Source organism: Tasmannia lanceolata, unplaced genomic scaffold, assembly GCF_043159265.1.
Source record: "Tasmannia lanceolata isolate RefF3 unplaced genomic scaffold, GAP_Taslan_0.1 ptg000037l, whole genome shotgun sequence".
Classification (NCBI taxonomy): Eukaryota; Viridiplantae; Streptophyta; class Magnoliopsida; order Canellales; family Winteraceae; genus Tasmannia; species Tasmannia lanceolata.
The window spans coordinates 14223209-14241219 of record NW_027518714.1 but is presented as its reverse complement, the minus strand read 5'-3'; the positions used below and the strand labels follow the sequence as shown (position 1 = coordinate 14241219).

Below are 18011 nucleotides of genomic sequence, written 5' to 3'. Positions count from 1 at the left end.
AGATGGTCCTCAAGTTCAAAGTGATGGGTTTTCAGCTACAAAAAGGAGTTACTAGTACCTAAGGGGGGCTTCTCATGGGCAGTAGAGGGGAGCTGCGCATGGTATTACAGAAGGTATTATGAGCCCTCAAATGGGGTAGAAGAAGTACCCTTGGAGGGTCCATCAAATCCAGAAGATGGTCATCAAGTTCAAAGTGATGGGTTTTCAGCTACAAAAAGGGGTTACTAGTACCTAAGGGGGGCTTCTCAAAAGCAGTAGAGGGGAGCTGCGCATGGTATTACAGAAGGGATTATGGGCCCTCAAATGGGGTAGAAGAAGTACCCTTGGAGGGCCCATCAAATCCAGAAGATGTTCCTCAAGTTCAAAGTCATGGGTTTTCAGCTACAAAAATGGGGTTACTAGTACCTAAGGGGGGCTTCTCAAGGGCAATACAGGGGACCTGCGCATGGTATTACATAAGGGATTATGGGCCCTCAAATGGGGTAGAAGAAGTACCCTTGGAGGGCCCATCAAATCCAGAAGATGTTCCTCAAGTTCAAAGTCATGGGTTTCCAGCTACAAAAATGGGGTTACTAGTACCTAAGGGGGGGGCTTCTCAAGGGAAATAGAGGGGACATGCACATGGTATTATAGAAGGGATTATGGGCCCTCAAATGGGGTAGAAGAAGTACCCTTGGATGGTTCATCAAATCCAAAAGATGGTCCTCAAGTTCAAAGTGATGGGTTTTCAGCTACAAAAAGGAGTTACTAGTACCTAAGGGGGCTTCTCAAGGGCAGTAGAGGGGAGCTGCGCATGGTATTACAGAAGGGATTATAGGCCCTCAAATGGGGTAGAAGATGTACCCTTGGAGAGCCCATCAAATCCAGAAGATGTTCCTCAAGTTCAAAGTCATGGGTTTTCAGCTACAAAAAGGGGTTACTAGTACCTAAGGGGGGCTTCTCAAGGGCAGTAGATGGCAGCTGCGCATGGTATTACATAAGGGATTATGAGCCCTCAAATGGGGTAGAAGAAGTACCCTTGGAGGGTCCATCAAATCCAGAAGTTGGTCCTCAAGTTCAAAGTGATGGGTTTTGAGCTACAAAAAGGGGTTACTAGTACCTAAGGGGGGCTTCTCAAGGGCAGTAGAGGGGAGCTGCGCATGGTATTACAGAAGGGATTATGGGCCCTCAAATGGGGTAGAAGAAGTACCCTTGGAGGGCCCATCAAATCCAGAAGATGTTCCTCAAGTTCAAAGTCATGGGTTTTCAGCTACGAAAATGGGGTTACTAGTACCTAAGGGGGGCTTCTCAAGGGCAATAGAGGGGACCTGCGCATGGTATTATAGAAGGGATTATGGGCCCTCAAATGGGGTAGAAGAAGTACTCTTGGATGTTTCATCAAATCCAAAAGATGGTCCTCAAGTTCAAAGTGATGGGTTTTCAGCTACAAAAAGGGGTTACTAGTACCTAAGGGGGGCTTCTCAAGGGCAGTAGAGGGGAGTTGGGCATGGTATTACAGAAGGGATTATGGGCCCTCAAATGGGGTAGAAGAAGTACCCTTGGAGGGCCCATCAAATCCAGAAGATGTTCCTCAAGTTCAAAGTCATGGGTTTTCAGCTACAAAAATGGGGTTACTAGTACCTAAGGGGAGGCTTCTCAAGGGCAGTAGAGGAGAGCTGCGCATGGTATTACAGAAGGGATTATGAGCCCTCAAATGGGGTAGAAGAAGGACCCTTGGAGGGTCCATCAAATCCAAAAGATGGTCCTCAAGTTCAAAGTGATGGGTTTTCAGCTACAAAAAGGGGTTACTAGTACCTAAGGGGGGCTTCTCAAGGGCAGTAGAGGGGAGCTGCGCATGGTATTACAGAAGGGATTATGGGCCCTCAAATGGGGTAGAAGAAGTACCCTTGGAGGGGCATCAAATCCAAAAGATGTTCCTCAAGTTCAAAGTCATGGATTTTCAACTACAAAAATGGGGTTACTAGTACCTAAGGGGGGGCTTCTCAAGGGTAGTAGAGGGGAGCTGCGCATGGTATTACAGAAGTGATTATGAGCCCTCAAATGGGGTAGAAGAAGTACCCTTGGAAGGTCCATCAAATCCAGAACATGGTCCTGAAGTTCAAAGTGATGGGTTTTCAGCTACAAAAAGGGGTTACTAGTACCTAAGTGGGGCTTCTCAGGGGCAATAGAGGGGAGCTGCGCATGGTATTACCGAAGGGATTATGGGCCCTCAAATGGGGTTGAATAAGTCACCATGGAGGGCCCATCAAACTCAGGGGTTTTCAACTACATAAATGGGAATCCTAAATCGAAACTTGTGCAAAACAGGAGCTGATTCATGGGTTTATCTTGTGCATAAACAGAGGGGGGCTGCTCACTCCTCTTTCCCTATTTGCTTTTTCTTGCCTGGTTTAAGCTCGGAGAAAATGGTGGGAATGATGGCTGTAAATCTGTTCCGTTTTTTTTTTCTCTAAAATCTGCAAATGCAGCTCCATCATCATCCTCTAACAGGTTCTAAAAATAGGCAATGTTTAACGAACAGAGAGAGAGAGAGAGTGGGGTTTTAAAGTTTGATGAAATTGGAGATAAATAAGACCTGATCATTGTTAGAGGGCTAAAAGGTTTGTATCAAAGCCAATAGAGGTGATAATTGTAGTATAATGAAAGCCTGATATTGAATGAGAAAGATCTCGAATTGCTCTAGGGAATAGAATTGCAGGTACAACTGATGATGGAGTGCAGAAATAAAAGGGGCTGAAATTGGAGTTCTAAAAAATTAAGCTCTCAACAATAAATTCTTCATCCAATTGGAGCATTGCCACGACCCACCTGGATATTTTCTTTGCCTATTTTGATAGAAGCGAACCATAGACTTGGCTTCCTCAATCTCAAATGACTTGAATTACCGTCATACTTCAAATCGTGATGTTTCTCCTAGACATTGAATCTGCTCTTTTCCTCTTTTCAAATCGCCACATGAGACTTCTAATATTAGTTGCAAGATGAAATCATTGCCATTTGTTTTACCCAATGCTCAATAGAGAGGATATTAAAAAAAAAAAAAACAGGGACCAAATCTCTTATGTCACTAACAAATCACAACATGAAAAATTCAACCCCTATACTCATCAAACTCATGTCTGTCTTGTTTTCGCAGGCACTTTCACATTTAACACCAAAGTTAAATGGGATAGCATGAGTTTTGAATTACTAATAATAGCAATTCTTATGGACCACAACCACCCTTTGCGCATTATCATATCACACTGCCAGAATTGCCTTAAATAAGATCTTTGAAAATTATTTCTTTCAGATAGTAAAGAAAATAATATGAAAGATAACAAGGGGGTGAAGGCAACGGACAAAGATATGTGATTATATAAGAATGCCATCTGGAATATACACTCATCCCCTATTGTTAAAGCATCAATTTCCTTAACGTTAATCTTTATTTGTTAGTTTGAAGAATTTGATGCTCAAGATAAATGGATCTTAAGAAAGCTTTTATTCATGGAAAGTTCAAAAGCATAAATGCAACTAATTAGAGATTGATGTCATTCGGACGATGTTTGCACTTGAGATGAAGAAGTAGAAGACATATGAACCTGTTTTGATACCTTTTTTTTCTTCAATGGTTATTTTCTTTTGATACCTAATGTGCCCAAAGAGTGGTTGCCCTCGTACCATAGTTGAATGTTCCCCTTTTACACCTTCTTTTTTAATGCTTGTTTTCTTTTCATACCTAATGTGGCCTAAAGAATGGTTTCCCTCATAGTATAGTTGAATGTTCCCCTGTTAAAGAATGTTTCGAAAGTAAGATTTATGTTTAGTGATAACAATTACTTTCTAAGGTAAGATTAATAGCTCTTGGACAAAATTCTGTTCACACCGAAGACAAATCATGAGAAGGAACAAGAAGGAAACTTGGTGACATGTTTTATTGTCTAAATTTTGTGGAAGATAAGATATTGCTAAGTCACAACTTTCATCAAACACTAAACAAGCAGAACTGTTGGAAACTTTAGTCATTTCAATTGATTCAATCCGACACTCATCACACTTCAAAAATTCTATATTTCAACCATTGAAATCCTATCACAAATCCAAGCACAAATTAACAGAAAAATGGTTACAAATCAAAGATAACCCATCAAAAAAAGTTCATGGTTACATAGGTGAATAAAAAATAAAAAAAACATGGCATGGCAGTTAGGAGAGGGAGAGAGACGAAATAACTCACATTTTTTGAACCGTAACCGTTCATACGTGCTTCACCTTCGTCGAGATCGCCGGAGAGATCGCCGGAGAGATTGCCGTAGAGATCGCCGGAGGAGAGGACGAAAAAAAATAAAACAGAGACGAGAGGAGAGAAGAGGGAAGAGAGAAGAGGGAAAACTTAAATGTTTTTTTTATTTTTGTAAGTCAAATCACTCTGTTTCTGCCAGAGGGGCATTCTAGTCATTCGAATTTTTGTTAACCGGGTTTTGACCCCCTTCTGTGATTTTCAACAAATACTTGACCCCTGTGATATTATGTCATTTATTTGTCCCCCCTGTGTCAAATTTCCTAAATACTAAAAGATAGCACAGATTAGCAGAAATATCAAAACTTGGTTGTGCTGATAACATTTCCCTTTTAGTTTCCTTTTGCGAACAAATATTGTTTAGGTGGCAACCAAACGGACCCAAAGGACACCATTAGTGAGTCTCATTGTTGTGATCTGATAATGGAAGTCATAGATCCCCTCCCAGGCTCCTATGTTTGTACAAGGAACAAGACACATACATAGTGCCTCACCAGATCAAGGGACGGAATCAGCTGCCATGTTTGTAAATGTGATTTGGGCCATGCCTACCCAAAATTACAACAAAGGTCTATAATCCATGCCTTATATAATACCATAACCTTAATCACGGTATAGAAGTTTTACCCAAACGTGAAAACTTCACCATTTTCACATTAGGAAAATACTCATATTATGTGTTTTAGGGGCATTGGCTAAAGTTGGCCATTTAAAGAAGATTTGTCCCAAAGGAAAATGATATGGAGAGTGAGAGTACCACCTAGCAGGGGACCTACAATTTACTATACATCAATAAATAAAAAATATGTAAGACAATCAAATGAATTTATTGTAATTAATACTAGATCTAATGATTTAATTGGCGTTTAAGCATGAGCAATAAAAAAATTAATAAAATATGAAACAAATAATATATGACTAAATCTTGAACCAAGTAAATAGATTAAAAATTATAGGCAATTAAAGAGTAATAATATAAGTATTTTATGCCAATGGGCATCCTAATTGAAATAAATACAAGTAGTTAATGCGATATAATAGTTTTGGCCACTAATATTTGTACTACCATGTTTTGATAATGGGATGAACTCTAATTATCTTTTCTATTTTAATTGGATATCTAGATTGTTTTATTGAGAATTGTTATATCTTTTGGCAGATGGTTAGATAAGAAAAGACAAGTTGAGTTTGTCTTATGGGTTAAGGTCAAGGTGGCAAACGGGCCGTGCCGAGCCGGCATGGCACGGAAAAGTCAGGCCCGGAAGGGCTCGCGGGCCGGGCAAGGCACGGCACGGAAGGGTTCACGGGCCAGGCCGGGCTCGGCCGGCCCGTTCAATCACATTTTTCAACCAAAGGACTTAAATATAAAAAACAAAAAAAAAAATCTTGGATCCTAGCCCTACAATCTATAGTGGGACTGCATACTATGGAAACCTCTATAGATCTAAGGGTTCGGGTCATCCAATGAAAATGATTTTTGGGTTAAATATGCTGCCCATCAAATGGATGGCTTGGATCATCCTATGGGGTAAGCCTTATATTTTTTGAAAAATACTTTACTATATGGGCTTACACCATATTTCATGTATAATATGTAAACTTATGAGTTTTATATGGGAAAGTGATATATATATATATATATATATATATATATATATATATATATTTGTCCCTTTTTTAATAATTATCTAATGGGAAAGTGATTATCTAATAATTATTTTAATCTAATGTGACAGGTTTACACTAACCCATCCATATCTTAACTAAGGTAGGTGTAGACACCAATGAACCAATATTATAATCACGATGGGTTCACATGGTAATTTCACATTACCATTCTCTTCAATTTAATCTATTCATAGGCCCACAATTTCAACGTGGCAAACGTGCCGTGGGGCAACCAACTCAGAATGAATACCTTAATTTTGAATAAATTTTTCTTTGAGACCTCCCATCTTTATAAAAAAAATTTAATAGGGTTGCTATAGGAAAATACTATTCACTTTTGGATAAAAAAAACTATGCAGTAAACTTGTGCCATGTGTCAAAGGGATGAGAAACATAAGTACTAAAATAACCTTGTAATAAAATTGTTGGAGGGGGTATTTTCCAGATATATAAGTTTTGGATGAGAATACCCCCCAAACTAGCCGTTTGAAACACCTTTGGGGGGTATTCTCGGGTTTTTTTTTAAAAAAAACACATTTATAAAAAAACACATTTTTTAAAGGGGGCATCCGGGCTTGCGGGCCGGGTCAGGCTTGGCCGAGCCTGGCCGGCCGCCCCACCAAGCCCGGTACAGCACACTCACTGTAGTTATTCGTGCCGTGCCGGCATGGCCCGTGCCTTGCCGGGCCGCGGGCCTGCGAGGCCCGTTTGCCACCTTGACGTTAAGGGCACCCAATTAAGCATCCATCCAAATGGTCCAAACAATTATGACATAGGAAAATTCCGAGTCTCATATTTTATTTTATTTTTAACTTTTTTGACCTGCTAATCTTGACCGTCAATTTGGAAGCCATCAATGATACAAATTTTGTAGTCATAAGATGTTGTCTCCGTACACGATTCCACGTGGCGGTTGTTCTAACGAAAGCTCAGAGGCGAAGGTTTTTTAACCTTTTCATAAAGCCGAGGTTTTTCCTTTTTCTCTTTACATTCATTCTCTCTTAGTCTTATCTGAGAAAATCGGTGAGTTGAAAGGGATTGGGATTCGGGAATGGATTTGTGTAGTTTGCCAGAAGGTTGTATTTCACAGATTATATCACTCACATCTCCTAAAGATGCGTCTAGATCGTCGGTCATTTCTTCCATTTTCCGATCGGCGTCAGATTCCGATGTTGTTTGGGATAAATTCCTGCCGTCCGATTACTCTGAGATCCTCTCTAGATCGGTTTCTCCGGTCGAGTTTTCGTCCAAGAAAGACCTTTACTTTCGTCTCTGTCATCCCATTCTCATCGACGAGGGTAAAATCGTAAGTTTCTTTTATTCTCTTCTCCTTCTTTTGGGGACTCTGAGATTAGCATTTGAATTACTGTAGAAGAATTCTGATTTTATTCAACAACAGAGCTTTTGTCTGGAGAGGTCGAGTGGTAAAAAATGCTATATGTTGTCTTCAAGGGAGCTTTGTATTATATGGGGAGATACTCCCAGGTATTGGCAGTGGATTTCTCTACCTCCTGAATCAAGGTCAGTTCTTTACTGAATTTCCCTTTGGCAATGTTTATACCTTTTTTTTATTACTTTGTTTAATCTTTGTTTTGTAGTAGGTAGATGTAGAATAATGAGATTTTCATTTATCTTTGATTGAATTACAAAGTGCCTTAGTGACTGTTTATTTAGAACACTCAAGTGATAAATATAGAATGATCTAGAAACATCATAAGATAAGTATGGAAATAACTAAATAAGGATTACCTTAATCTATGATAGTATCCTAATCAATCGCAGTTGCCTAGGCCCCTGTTTGTTTTGGATTTTAAGAACCGATTTTGAGTACAATAATCAGTTAAGACTCATATTCGGTTCTCAAAATCCAAAACAAACAAGGCCTTAATCTAACACTAAACGATCGGATATATTCTAATAGTAGATGACATTGCCACCTACTTGTTTTTTTTTTTTTTCCCACTTCCACTCGCCTCTTTTTTATTTGGTGAATTTTCACTGGTCCCAGTGAAAAGATCACCAAAACAAGTGGGTGGTATTACCATTTTCCTTTGCGATAACCAGAGTTCTTATCAGGTGGAGATAATACCTTATATCCCATTTGACTATTTCTCAAAAATGCTTACAAACTGTGCTGATTGTTGCTTATGATATGACCAATATAAACTTCATATTTTTAAAAACTTGAAGTTGGTATAGCCGCCCCCTTCTTTTCTCTCTTCAACACATCTCTTATATCTGTAATTTTTTCATTGGGTCTTACAACATTTTGGTGATTGTACAAAGCAATTAAAAGTTCTAAAAAAAGAGGTGGTTGGCAAGTACCATTAAAGTGTTGGGTATTTTCAAAAAAAAAAAAATTTTTGTAAAAGACTTTTATTCAAAGAAACATATCTTTTCGTGTGAAATGGTATTTCCATTCAAAACACACTTTTGTTGTCAAAGGGTATCTTCTTTATTTAAAAGGGTATCTTGTTTATTCAAAAGACGCTTGTTGTAAAAGGGTGCCTTCATGTCTTCTATTTTCTATAAAAGAAAGCTCAGGGTCTCATTTCAAAAATAATCTTGAAAATGCTCTAGGGTCTCTAGAATTGTGTTCTTCCTTTGTTCCTTTCTGTTTCATCCAAGTGCGGGCATAATAGTTGCTATTGAACTTGGGGTGGAGCCCTAGATTGATAGTTCTAGGCATTGTGTCCTCAGGACTTTATATCCTTACGCCCGGAAGTTTATTTCCATGTAGCCGCCTCCATATGTGGGTAAATAAAAGTCTTTAAGCTAAAGCCTTAAGTGGTTTGCTTTGCCTAAATTCCTATTTCTATACATCATTCTATTTTCTTCTTGTGTTTCCTACTTTGATCATTTGCATCTCCACAATTTGATCATTCATCATTCCAATTTGTCCCGACATAAAGTGGATTGCAATAAAGCTTCCCTTAGGCGCTGTCCGTTTTGGATTTTTATTTTGACAGGTAACTACTTAATTGATGAACTATATTCGAATTACATCATGGGGACAAGATGTCCCACTGTTGTAACAGCAATTACAGTGACTCTCTCCTGCATATAGTTCCTCACCAACACATGGCCTACATATCGGTCTTTCCTACCCGTGAGGGGCGACTAGAACTAGGTTCTCAACCCTTCACCTGCCCCTTCATTCCTCCTCATGTGCCTTGCCCGATCTGCCTGGAGAATGACCATCTCCTCTCTTTGTGCTCCTCCTTGTGCGAGTTTATCCGCTTTATCCGCTTCTTCATTTGCCGAGCGGACGCATATGCTGAAATTGAGGGGATATAGATGTCACTAGATCCCTAATTTCCATGATGACATCCGCAAACTCCCATGGACCTGCTGATTTATTGGAAGCCCATGATATTGCATTTGTCGAGTCCCCTTCAATGATTAAGTTGTCATTCCCATGGTTTGGGAACCACCTCAATCCCCATAATAGTGCTCGGACTTCTGCTTCATTTGAGCCGCAATACCCCGTCAGGCCGGAGTAAGATTGAAGAATTGTTCCACTAGAATCCCTGAATAAGCCTTCAATTTCTGCTTGACCCGGGTTCCCTTTTGAGCTTCTGTCAAAATTTAATATGATCCATCCGCTCGGTGGGGGACGCCACTTTGGCGCTTCGACTTGCTTCTTCTTTTCATGAATGATGGCCTTCCAATTCCTAAGGATATCCCCTAAGTTGTAACTCGGTGCCTCCTTCCCAATACCATTTTGACCATGCCCTGCACTTCCATGTTTTAGGCTTAATTTTTTTTTAAACTAGTGTTCTGAGGTCCCTAATTTCACCCTGGGCTAGCTTAGGGTCTTGCCAAGGTCCCTGTTAAATTTCGTCGCGATCCGAGCCCGTTTGCCTAGCGAACGAGCTAAGACGATGTCGTGGTGCAAGTTCAGAAGGGTGGCGATTTAGCCAGAAAAGGGGTGCTCTGGAGCCTAAAAAAGCCAGTTCAAATTTGCCATAATGGGTTGTCCAGGGAGATACGGGGGTATGCGGATTAGTGTGTAACAAAATCAGTTAGGGGGAATCTTAGGAAGCTTCCTGGAAGCTTCCTAGGTGGTTAGTCTTCTTTTGATCCCAGCCATTGAATTTAAGAGGAAATTTGAAGGGTGAAGATCAAATGAAGAGAAGATATTTTTCATAAAAATTTTCCCTTTTCTTTTAACTTGGCCCCCCCTACTAGGATAAAAAAATTATTGTAAATGCACTTGCAAGTGGCTGTCCGGGGGAGAAAAGGGGGGCGAATATAACTCCCTTTTGTTTTATAAACCCAAATTGATTAGGGTTTGGGGGGGAGAAAAAATGTCTGCAGCCGCATAAGAGAGGGGGAGCTTCCAAGCTCCGGCCAACCCACCGGAATCCGGCCGAGCCACAACCTACATCTTCAGCCATCATCACCACCCCCACACCATTCATCTTCTCCGGTTGGTCTGCCGGAAATCCACCCAAGCCACCATCTCCCATAGCCGCCGGCCACCACCACCATCACTCCTCCACCGTCCGGCCAGCCATCTGCAACTCCCACCGGCCGGCCATCACCACCAAACCCATTCTCCGACCATACTCCACCTCCATCTCTCCACCTTCTTCCCCCCATTTCATTAAAAAAAAAAAAAAAAAAAAACAGAGAGGGAAAAACAGAGAAAGAGAGGGAGATTGCAGAGAGGGGAGGAGAAGGAGACCACCGGCCACCACCACCAATCCCTTACCTTCTTCCACCTTCCGCCGGAGATCCAACCGCTCCCATCTTCGGCCGCACCGCCCTTCCACCGCCAAACCCTCTTCCACATATCCACCTCCACCTCCACTTTCGGCCTTGCCTCCACCAGCCGCCACTCCCTCTGTAACTCCGGTCAACCCTTCAGCCGTGCCACATCCGACCACCATCCCCAACCATCATCGTTTTCCTTTTGATTCCACCTATAAGAAAACCACCATTTCAACCCATTCCCATTTTCTCCTCAAACCCATTTCACCAACCGCCACCATCCTCATCCTCTGTAACCCACAGCCGAATCCCATCGCCACCTCCGGCCACCACTCCATCCCATTTCTCTGACCATTAAACCCACCTGAAACTCCCAAACCCATTTCCACCTTCAAACCCATCGGAATCCGGCAACCTCCACCATTTTCTCCGACCACCACCTCCGATTACTCTCTTCTCCGATCCAACCCCCATTTCACCCAAACCTACGAACCATCTTCTTCTTCTCCGAGCACTCCCCTCTCCACCACCACCGCCGACTACTCCATTTCACCCAAATCCCCATTTCTATTGAAACCCGCAACGTTCCCCCCTCCGGACCAAAACCTAGCGATATTAGTGCAAGCTCCGATCGGCCACCTCTTGTTGCTCATCGTTGATCATCGTCGGACTATCATCCTCTCTATATTCCAGCCAGCAAGAGGCATAGAAGGAGGAAATTCCACAAAGGAGGTTCCCTTGAATATGCTAAAGGAGGTAATGAAGGGGTCTGTGGGGGTTTAAGGTAGAGAAAGAGAAGAGCATGGAAAGGGAATTAAGCTGGGAGGTCTAGCTTCTTCAATAATCAGCCCCATCTTCTCCAATTTTGCCCGGCAATCACTGATCTGGATCATTGCAAATCCTCGACCATCATTTCCGATACCATCGCCTAAAAGCTCCAGAGAGTCCTCAACGATTGCAATTTTTCCCAATACAGGTAATGCCATCCTATGATATTTTCACCCCAAAGATCTACAAATTGCGTGAGATGTTAGCCATTTTCTCATAGTAATGCTGGAATTGGTAGTGCTTCATGGTTTTTCATTTTTCCTTTCACTGTTAGCAGAATTGGAGTGAGTAGATGTGGGTATTGAAATAGATTATATGTGTGTATCAGCGCTAGCATTACCGTGCTCTCTTAATTGTACAAACTTGGGTTTGTCTCTTCTACTTCAGTTGGTTTTCTAATTCCCTCTAACAATTCTCATTGATCCATAGAGCAAGTTCTGATAAAAAAAAAATGGGATGAACTGGGTCTAACTATTTTAACATGGAGGTGTTGATGTCAGCTTCCATTCATTAACACCGCTATCTTTTGCTAACTGGACCAATTCAGTTTATCTTTTCTTTTCTTAGCTGATTTGGGAAAACTCTATGGATTGTGAGAGCATTTGAGGATTCCATAAGTGATAAGGGACAGGATTGGAATGTACAATTAAGTTAGCATGGTTATGCTAATGTCATTTCCCTGCGTCATAGGAGGCTGGTATTTTAATGATCTGATGAGTATACCCTGTTTCGATAAGTGCGCCAAATACAGTTGGAACTATCTTGTTTGCTAAGTGCACTTATCTCAGCTTATCATTTCTGTTAGAATGGTTGTCTTAAATTTTCGTTGAAAAATTGTGATGATTTTTTAATGTTATATCGGATGGAAGAAGCAAGATAAGCTGGTGTATCTTTGGAAAATACACTTGAGGTGATATTATTGCTCTGAGAGGGTGTTAAAGGGCTGATATCTATGCTACTCTATCAGGATAATAGCATCGTTATATTGTTTAATACTCATCAGGTTTAATGATTGATTCACTTACATGGCATGTCATTCATATAATCAACATTTAAACAGATGAGTGTATGGCAATGCTAACAGTGACTTTATCCAAATATTGTAGTACGGATAATGGTGTCATAGGATGATATTGGCATTGCTTCATTCTAATGAGTATATCAGATTCACCTTTTGGTTAGGATATTCATGGCCCATATTATCACCTCAATAGTAGATTCCATTACCATGGACAAATCCTAATCGCTGCCTCTCGATTTCCAAGTGTTGGCTTTTCCTTTTTATCTTTGGTTTTTGGGAATCCTTTTCTCTTCTTTGTCCCTCGGGATCACTTTCGAAGTTTAAGATTCCATCGATTTTGAGAGCACATCTTGTCAGGTTTGGGCGATGACGGAATATTTCTCGAGCCAACCCCTTGCCCTTCCTATCATTTTCCCCATCTTAGGGTCTTCACAAGGTTTGAGGGTTTTTCTTTCTTTTTCGAGACTATCTTTGCACGTTCCTTGGGATCCTCTTCGAGTTTCGGTGTTCCATCATGTCTTGAGATCACTTTGTCGTGCCAGGCGATGACAGAATATTTCTTGAGCCACCCCTTTGCCCTTCGTGTCCATTTTCCTATCTCATCATTTTCTACAGGGCTTAGAGGTTTCCCCTTCTCCGAGATCATTACTTCTTATAGGGTTTTGAAGTTCCCTTCACTTTCGAGATCATTTTTTGCGCGTTCCTCGGGATCATTTTCAAGTTTCAGGATTCTATCGATTTAGTAGTTCTTATTATAAGGTTTTTGTCTGGCTCTTTTGTTTAGAAGTCTACCCTTAGGGTTAGAAGCTTTTCATCTCTCGTTTGTTCAGGGTCTTCCCTCGAAGGTTAGTTTCGTTTTCGTCTCTTTGAGATTATTTTCTCGTATCGGATTTTTAGTTCCCTCATATATTTTCTTTCCCCCAAGGCTTTAGGGATCCCGTTTCCCTCTAAATTACTCTACCGCGATATGGTGGGTAAGGAGGCTCTTCTATCGGATCCCCTTTAGCTGAAGGGTGTTAACACACTTTTTAATCGTCAAAAATATAAAAGCACTTCAAAAACATTTGAAAACCTTAAAAAAATAAATATAAAGTGTTTCTTTTAGAAGCGTAGTTTGAGAGTTCGTTTCGAACTACGTTGGCTTGATCCTCTTCTAAGAGGTACGTAGTGCAGCTTGGGATCTTCATCCCAAGTCCAGCCAAACTTTGTAAATAAATGCTTTAACCCTTTTTCTTCAAAACCTTGTTTTCAACAAGATCTTCCTCTAGAGTTAGGATTTTGTCCTAGATAGAGAGTTTTAGAGTTAGGAGTTTGTCTTTTGTTGTGTGCTTGTTGTGTGTTTGTGTTAGAGTTAGGAGTTTGTCTTTTGTTGTCTGTTTGTTGTGTGCTTGTTTTAGAGTTAGGGGTTTGTCCTAGAGTTATAGGAGCGCCTCCGTCCGATCAGTTGGCGATTCACATCGCCGACTGATGACTAGGTCTAAGATGCGTTAGTGATCCCATTGTTTTCCTTAGAAAATACAGCCTAGTTACACATAGGTTGTAGGAACCACCTACATTAGCTTAGGGCTAACCTGCATTTAGTTAGGGCATATAGGGTGTCCTAAAATCTACAATTCACTGGAATTTAAATAATCGTTCAAGAAGCTTTAATAATTAGTCCGGTCTTTTAGATCGAGTCTAAGACAGAGGTCTAGGTGTCTTAGGCATCCTAGTTTAGAATAGGTGCGAAGAACTACGTTGCCTTGATTCTCGTGGAGGCGGGGATACGTAGGCTTCTTTGGATGAATACCAGACCATCCGAGGACTCGGGCTAAATCGTTTAGAGTCTTAGGATTTGTTGTTTTGTTATATTGTATATTTTGCTGTGTTTTCTTACTTTCTTGTGCAGAACTATACCTTTAGCTGTAGCATGCATGTGTTCGTCCACCAGAACTTAGACACCAGTTAGGTATGTCACTCATAACCTAGCAATCATTAGGCGACACATCTTTTATTTTATTTTGTGTGCTTATTATTTGTATTCTCAGGAAATGCATGCTTAGGTAGACGACTCCTGAGGATTGTTCCCATTTCACATGATTTTCGCCTAAAACTCTTCAAGGTTAATAATAAATGGCATAAGAGACCAAGTGTTCGCACTCGGGCGAATTGGGGGCGCTCTTCGGACCTTCTCCATTCGTCATCAGGCACGGACCTTTCGTATCTCTGGTTATCCATTGCAAACAGAGCATTTGTTTTGGTTCCATGGCGTGTCCATGGATGGCGACTCTGAGTTATATTTTCAGATATATCTTGGTTTCGAGCTCTGGCTCCGGATCAGGATGTATCTTTCTTTTTATGTCGCCACTCATGCTATGCTGTGAGGGTGGCATCCGTTTCGAGAGTTCCCTGGTAGAGCTCTCCTTCACATTGTGGAGATCTTAGAGGATTGCAGGAGGGATCTCGCGTCCCTCGGCACCGTCCTCTCGGATCGGGGTCCACACACGCTATAATGTCTGCTTTCACATCAAAAACTATTCTTTCCCATCGACGCTTGAGCTCTTTAAAAATATGGTTGTTTCTTTCCCTCCAAAGGTGCCAGAATACCGCATAAGTGACTAGTTTCCACATGGCTCTACCAGGATCTCCAAACAACCCATAACCCCATTCATGGATTATCGTCTTGGCAAGACCTTTGGAGTGTCCACTGAAGGCTAAAACTGTTTATTATCCTCATCCTTAATCGATGTGAGAATGGGCAAAACTGCTTCTTTTCATGTTTGTTTCGGATTTTGAGTGCCCATTGTGGGTCCAAAACTGATTATTGGACTCAAAATTGATTCTTGGAGGACCCATCTCCAGAAAATTTATTTTAGTCCAGTAATCATTTTTGGACTCTCATTCGTTTCTCAAAATCCAAAACAGAACGGGACTTAAAATTTAGGCATTTTGCTAGTTTTACTCTATTAAATGCTCTCTGTACTAGTTTTACTCTTTTGATGTTTGGAACAAATTCTTTAGTTAATGTGATTTGGTTCTTTAGTTTTTTATTTTGAATTTTAGTTTTTGAAGTCTGTGGTCTGCTGGGAGAATGTAGATGTCAAACTCATTGTGGAATGTGGCGTAGTAGTAAAATCATGACCAGACAGAAATGCATATACAAGTCCCAAGTCATGTTCTTATCTGTACAGGTTTTCTGAGGTGGCTGAGCTGTTGGACGTCTGTTGGTTGGATATCAAAGGAAGGATCGACGCTCGAATGCTCTCCCGAAAGACGAATTACGTCGCTTATGCCGTTCTAAAATTCCAACCCGATACATATGGATTCGACGCCCAGCCTGCAAATCTGTCAGTTAAATTAGGAGGCCAGGAATCCGAACACAATGTAATCCTAAAACCCAACACTGCTCCAATGTCTCGTCGGCTTGGTGTACTATCTCGTCGGCTTGGTGTGGTGGATCTTCGTAGTAGGTGGCTCCTTCGGACACACACAGTAAGCTCGAGAGCTGACGAAGCAGAGCACCTGCGTGCGAGAAGTGATGGGTGGATGGAGATTGAGATGGGGGAGTTCTTCAATGATGAGGGAGATGAAGGGGTGGTGGAGATCAGTTTAATGGAGGTGAATGGTGGTCACTGGAAGAAGGGGCTTATTGTTGAAGGCATTGAGATAAGGCCTAGAGCATAACTCAAGGCCAGATGTTCTCCTCTTTGGAGGAGATCTGTGAATATTATTATCTGTTACTTAGAAATGTTTGGTTTCTTTTCCAGAATTAGTTCTGCTCTGCTTTCAAGTCCTGCAGATATGTGGATTGATTAAACTGTCGTTTTTACAGGCTACATCTGATAGCAATTCTTCTTCTAAATTCGGAAGAATCTTGTAATTCTGGACTACTATGGTTTTTTCCACAAGCATAAAATGCTTCACAGGAATTATGAGGAGAGGTCCGGTTATATAATGTAGAAAATCAGCTAGTAGGCTTATTCCATGCGCATCCCAACGGACCCCAAGTACAAAATATGACTGTTACACGTCAGAGAGTTGAAAATATGACAAGAAAATGCTGCTTTTTTAAAATGCTCGAATAAATGCCATTTTTTAAAAGAAACTGAATTTAAGGACTGAAATGCCCCTAGCTTGCTTTACCTATTCGTCTTACCTCTCTAATTCGAACCCTAAAATTTTCTTACTCGAATCAAATGCCAAACAAGTGAAACTCCGCTTATCTCCTGTGAAATCTTCTCTTTTCTTTGGCGAATCCTCCTTGTTTACTCTGAATCTTGGATGCAAAAGAGAAATCCCAAGGCTTCACCTCGTTTTCTCCTATTCACACTGAATCGCGGTAAAAAATTCAGCAATTTTGCATTGATGTTTTCATACTCTATGATTTCTTGCATTTTTTCTGCATATTTAGGGATATTTGGATCGATTTAATGTGAGTTTGGGGTTTTATCTGCATGCTAAATTTGGAGTTTTGCATGGCAAAAGGTGTTATTTGGAGCCAAAAGGTGTTACTCAAAGCCAAAAATGTGTTATTTGAAGTCAAAAATTTGTTACTCGAATCCAAAAAATCTCTCTTGCACGAAGGCAAAATGTTACTAGAAATTATAAGTCTTGGTCGAAGCCAAAAGGTGTTATTCGAAGTTAAAAATGTGTTACTCGAAGCCAAAAAAATCTCTTATCCAAAGGCAAAATGTTACTGGAAATTATAATGCTTGGTCGAAGCCAAAAAGATGTTACTCGAAGCCAAAAAAATCTCTTGCCCGAAGGCAAAATGTTACTGGAAATTATAATGCTTGGTCAAAGCCAAAAAAGTGTTACTCGAAGCCAAAAAGATGTTACTCGAAGCCAAAAAAATCTCTTGCCCGAAGGCAAAATGTTACTGGAAATTATAATGCTTGGTCGAAGCCAAAAAAGAGTTACTCGAAGCCAAAAAAATATGTTGCCCGAAGGCAAAATGTTAGTGGAAATCATTTTGTCTTGGTCGAAGCCAAAAAAGTTTTACTTGAAGCCAAAAATGTGTTACTCGAAGCCAAAAAACTATTGCCCAAAAGTTTAAAATTTACTAGAAATCAAAACTCTTGGTCGAAGCCAAAAAAGTGTTACTCAAAGCAAAAAAATGTTAATCGAAGCCGAAAAGCTGTTACTCGAAGCCAAAAAAGTGTTACTCGAAGCAAAAAAATATTAATCGAAGCCGAAAAGCTGTTACTCGAAGCCAAAAAAAACTTGTCCAAAGGCAAATAGCGACTGCAAATCAAAAAGGCTAGTCGAAGCAAAAAACATGATAGTCCTTGATCTATCAAGGACCGGGACGACTCGTACGCGTCTACTAGAACAATGGCGTGGTTACACACCTATGTCTTCATGTGGGACCCAGTAATTGATTGTTATCTTTGATCCAAACTGTCTGTTGACCTACGAGTCGGTGACTCGGTGTGGGCAAAAAATCAAGGTCACCTACTTTTCTTCTTAAAAAAAATCAAATTTACAAGTCATGGGGGGCGTTCCCATCACAAACTG

The 18011-nt window shown here is 40.7% G+C and overlaps 1 protein-coding gene across 1 annotated transcript; it reads left to right on the top strand.

Annotated features, from left to right (window-relative positions):
* Nucleotides 1–6919: 6919 nt before the first annotated feature.
* LOC143862124 (putative F-box protein PP2-B12) lies at nucleotides 6920–16423 on the top strand. The gene is made up of 3 exons (XM_077373117.1): nucleotides 6920–7256; nucleotides 7350–7471; nucleotides 15686–16423. Exons 1-3 carry the CDS (start codon nucleotides 7002–7004, stop codon nucleotides 16176–16178), a joined length of 870 nt encoding a protein of 289 aa, XP_077229232.1. The 5' UTR covers nucleotides 6920–7001; the 3' UTR covers nucleotides 16179–16423.
* Nucleotides 16424–18011: the final 1588 nt, after the last annotated feature.

What these genes read in the sequence shown, in the direction of transcription:
- LOC143862124 (XM_077373117.1), top strand. Translation starts at nt 7,002, where the DNA reads ATGGATTTGTGTAGTTTGCCAGAAGGTTGTATTTCACAGATTATATCA. An exon ending in TCATCGACGAGGGTAAAATC is followed by an intron (nt 7,257 to 7,349) that starts GTAAGTTTCTTT and finishes ATTCAACAACAG; the next exon opens with AGCTTTTGTCTGGAGAGGTC. An exon ending in TCTCTACCTCCTGAATCAAG is followed by an intron (nt 7,472 to 15,685) that starts GTCAGTTCTTTA and finishes TTATCTGTACAG; the next exon opens with GTTTTCTGAGGTGGCTGAGC.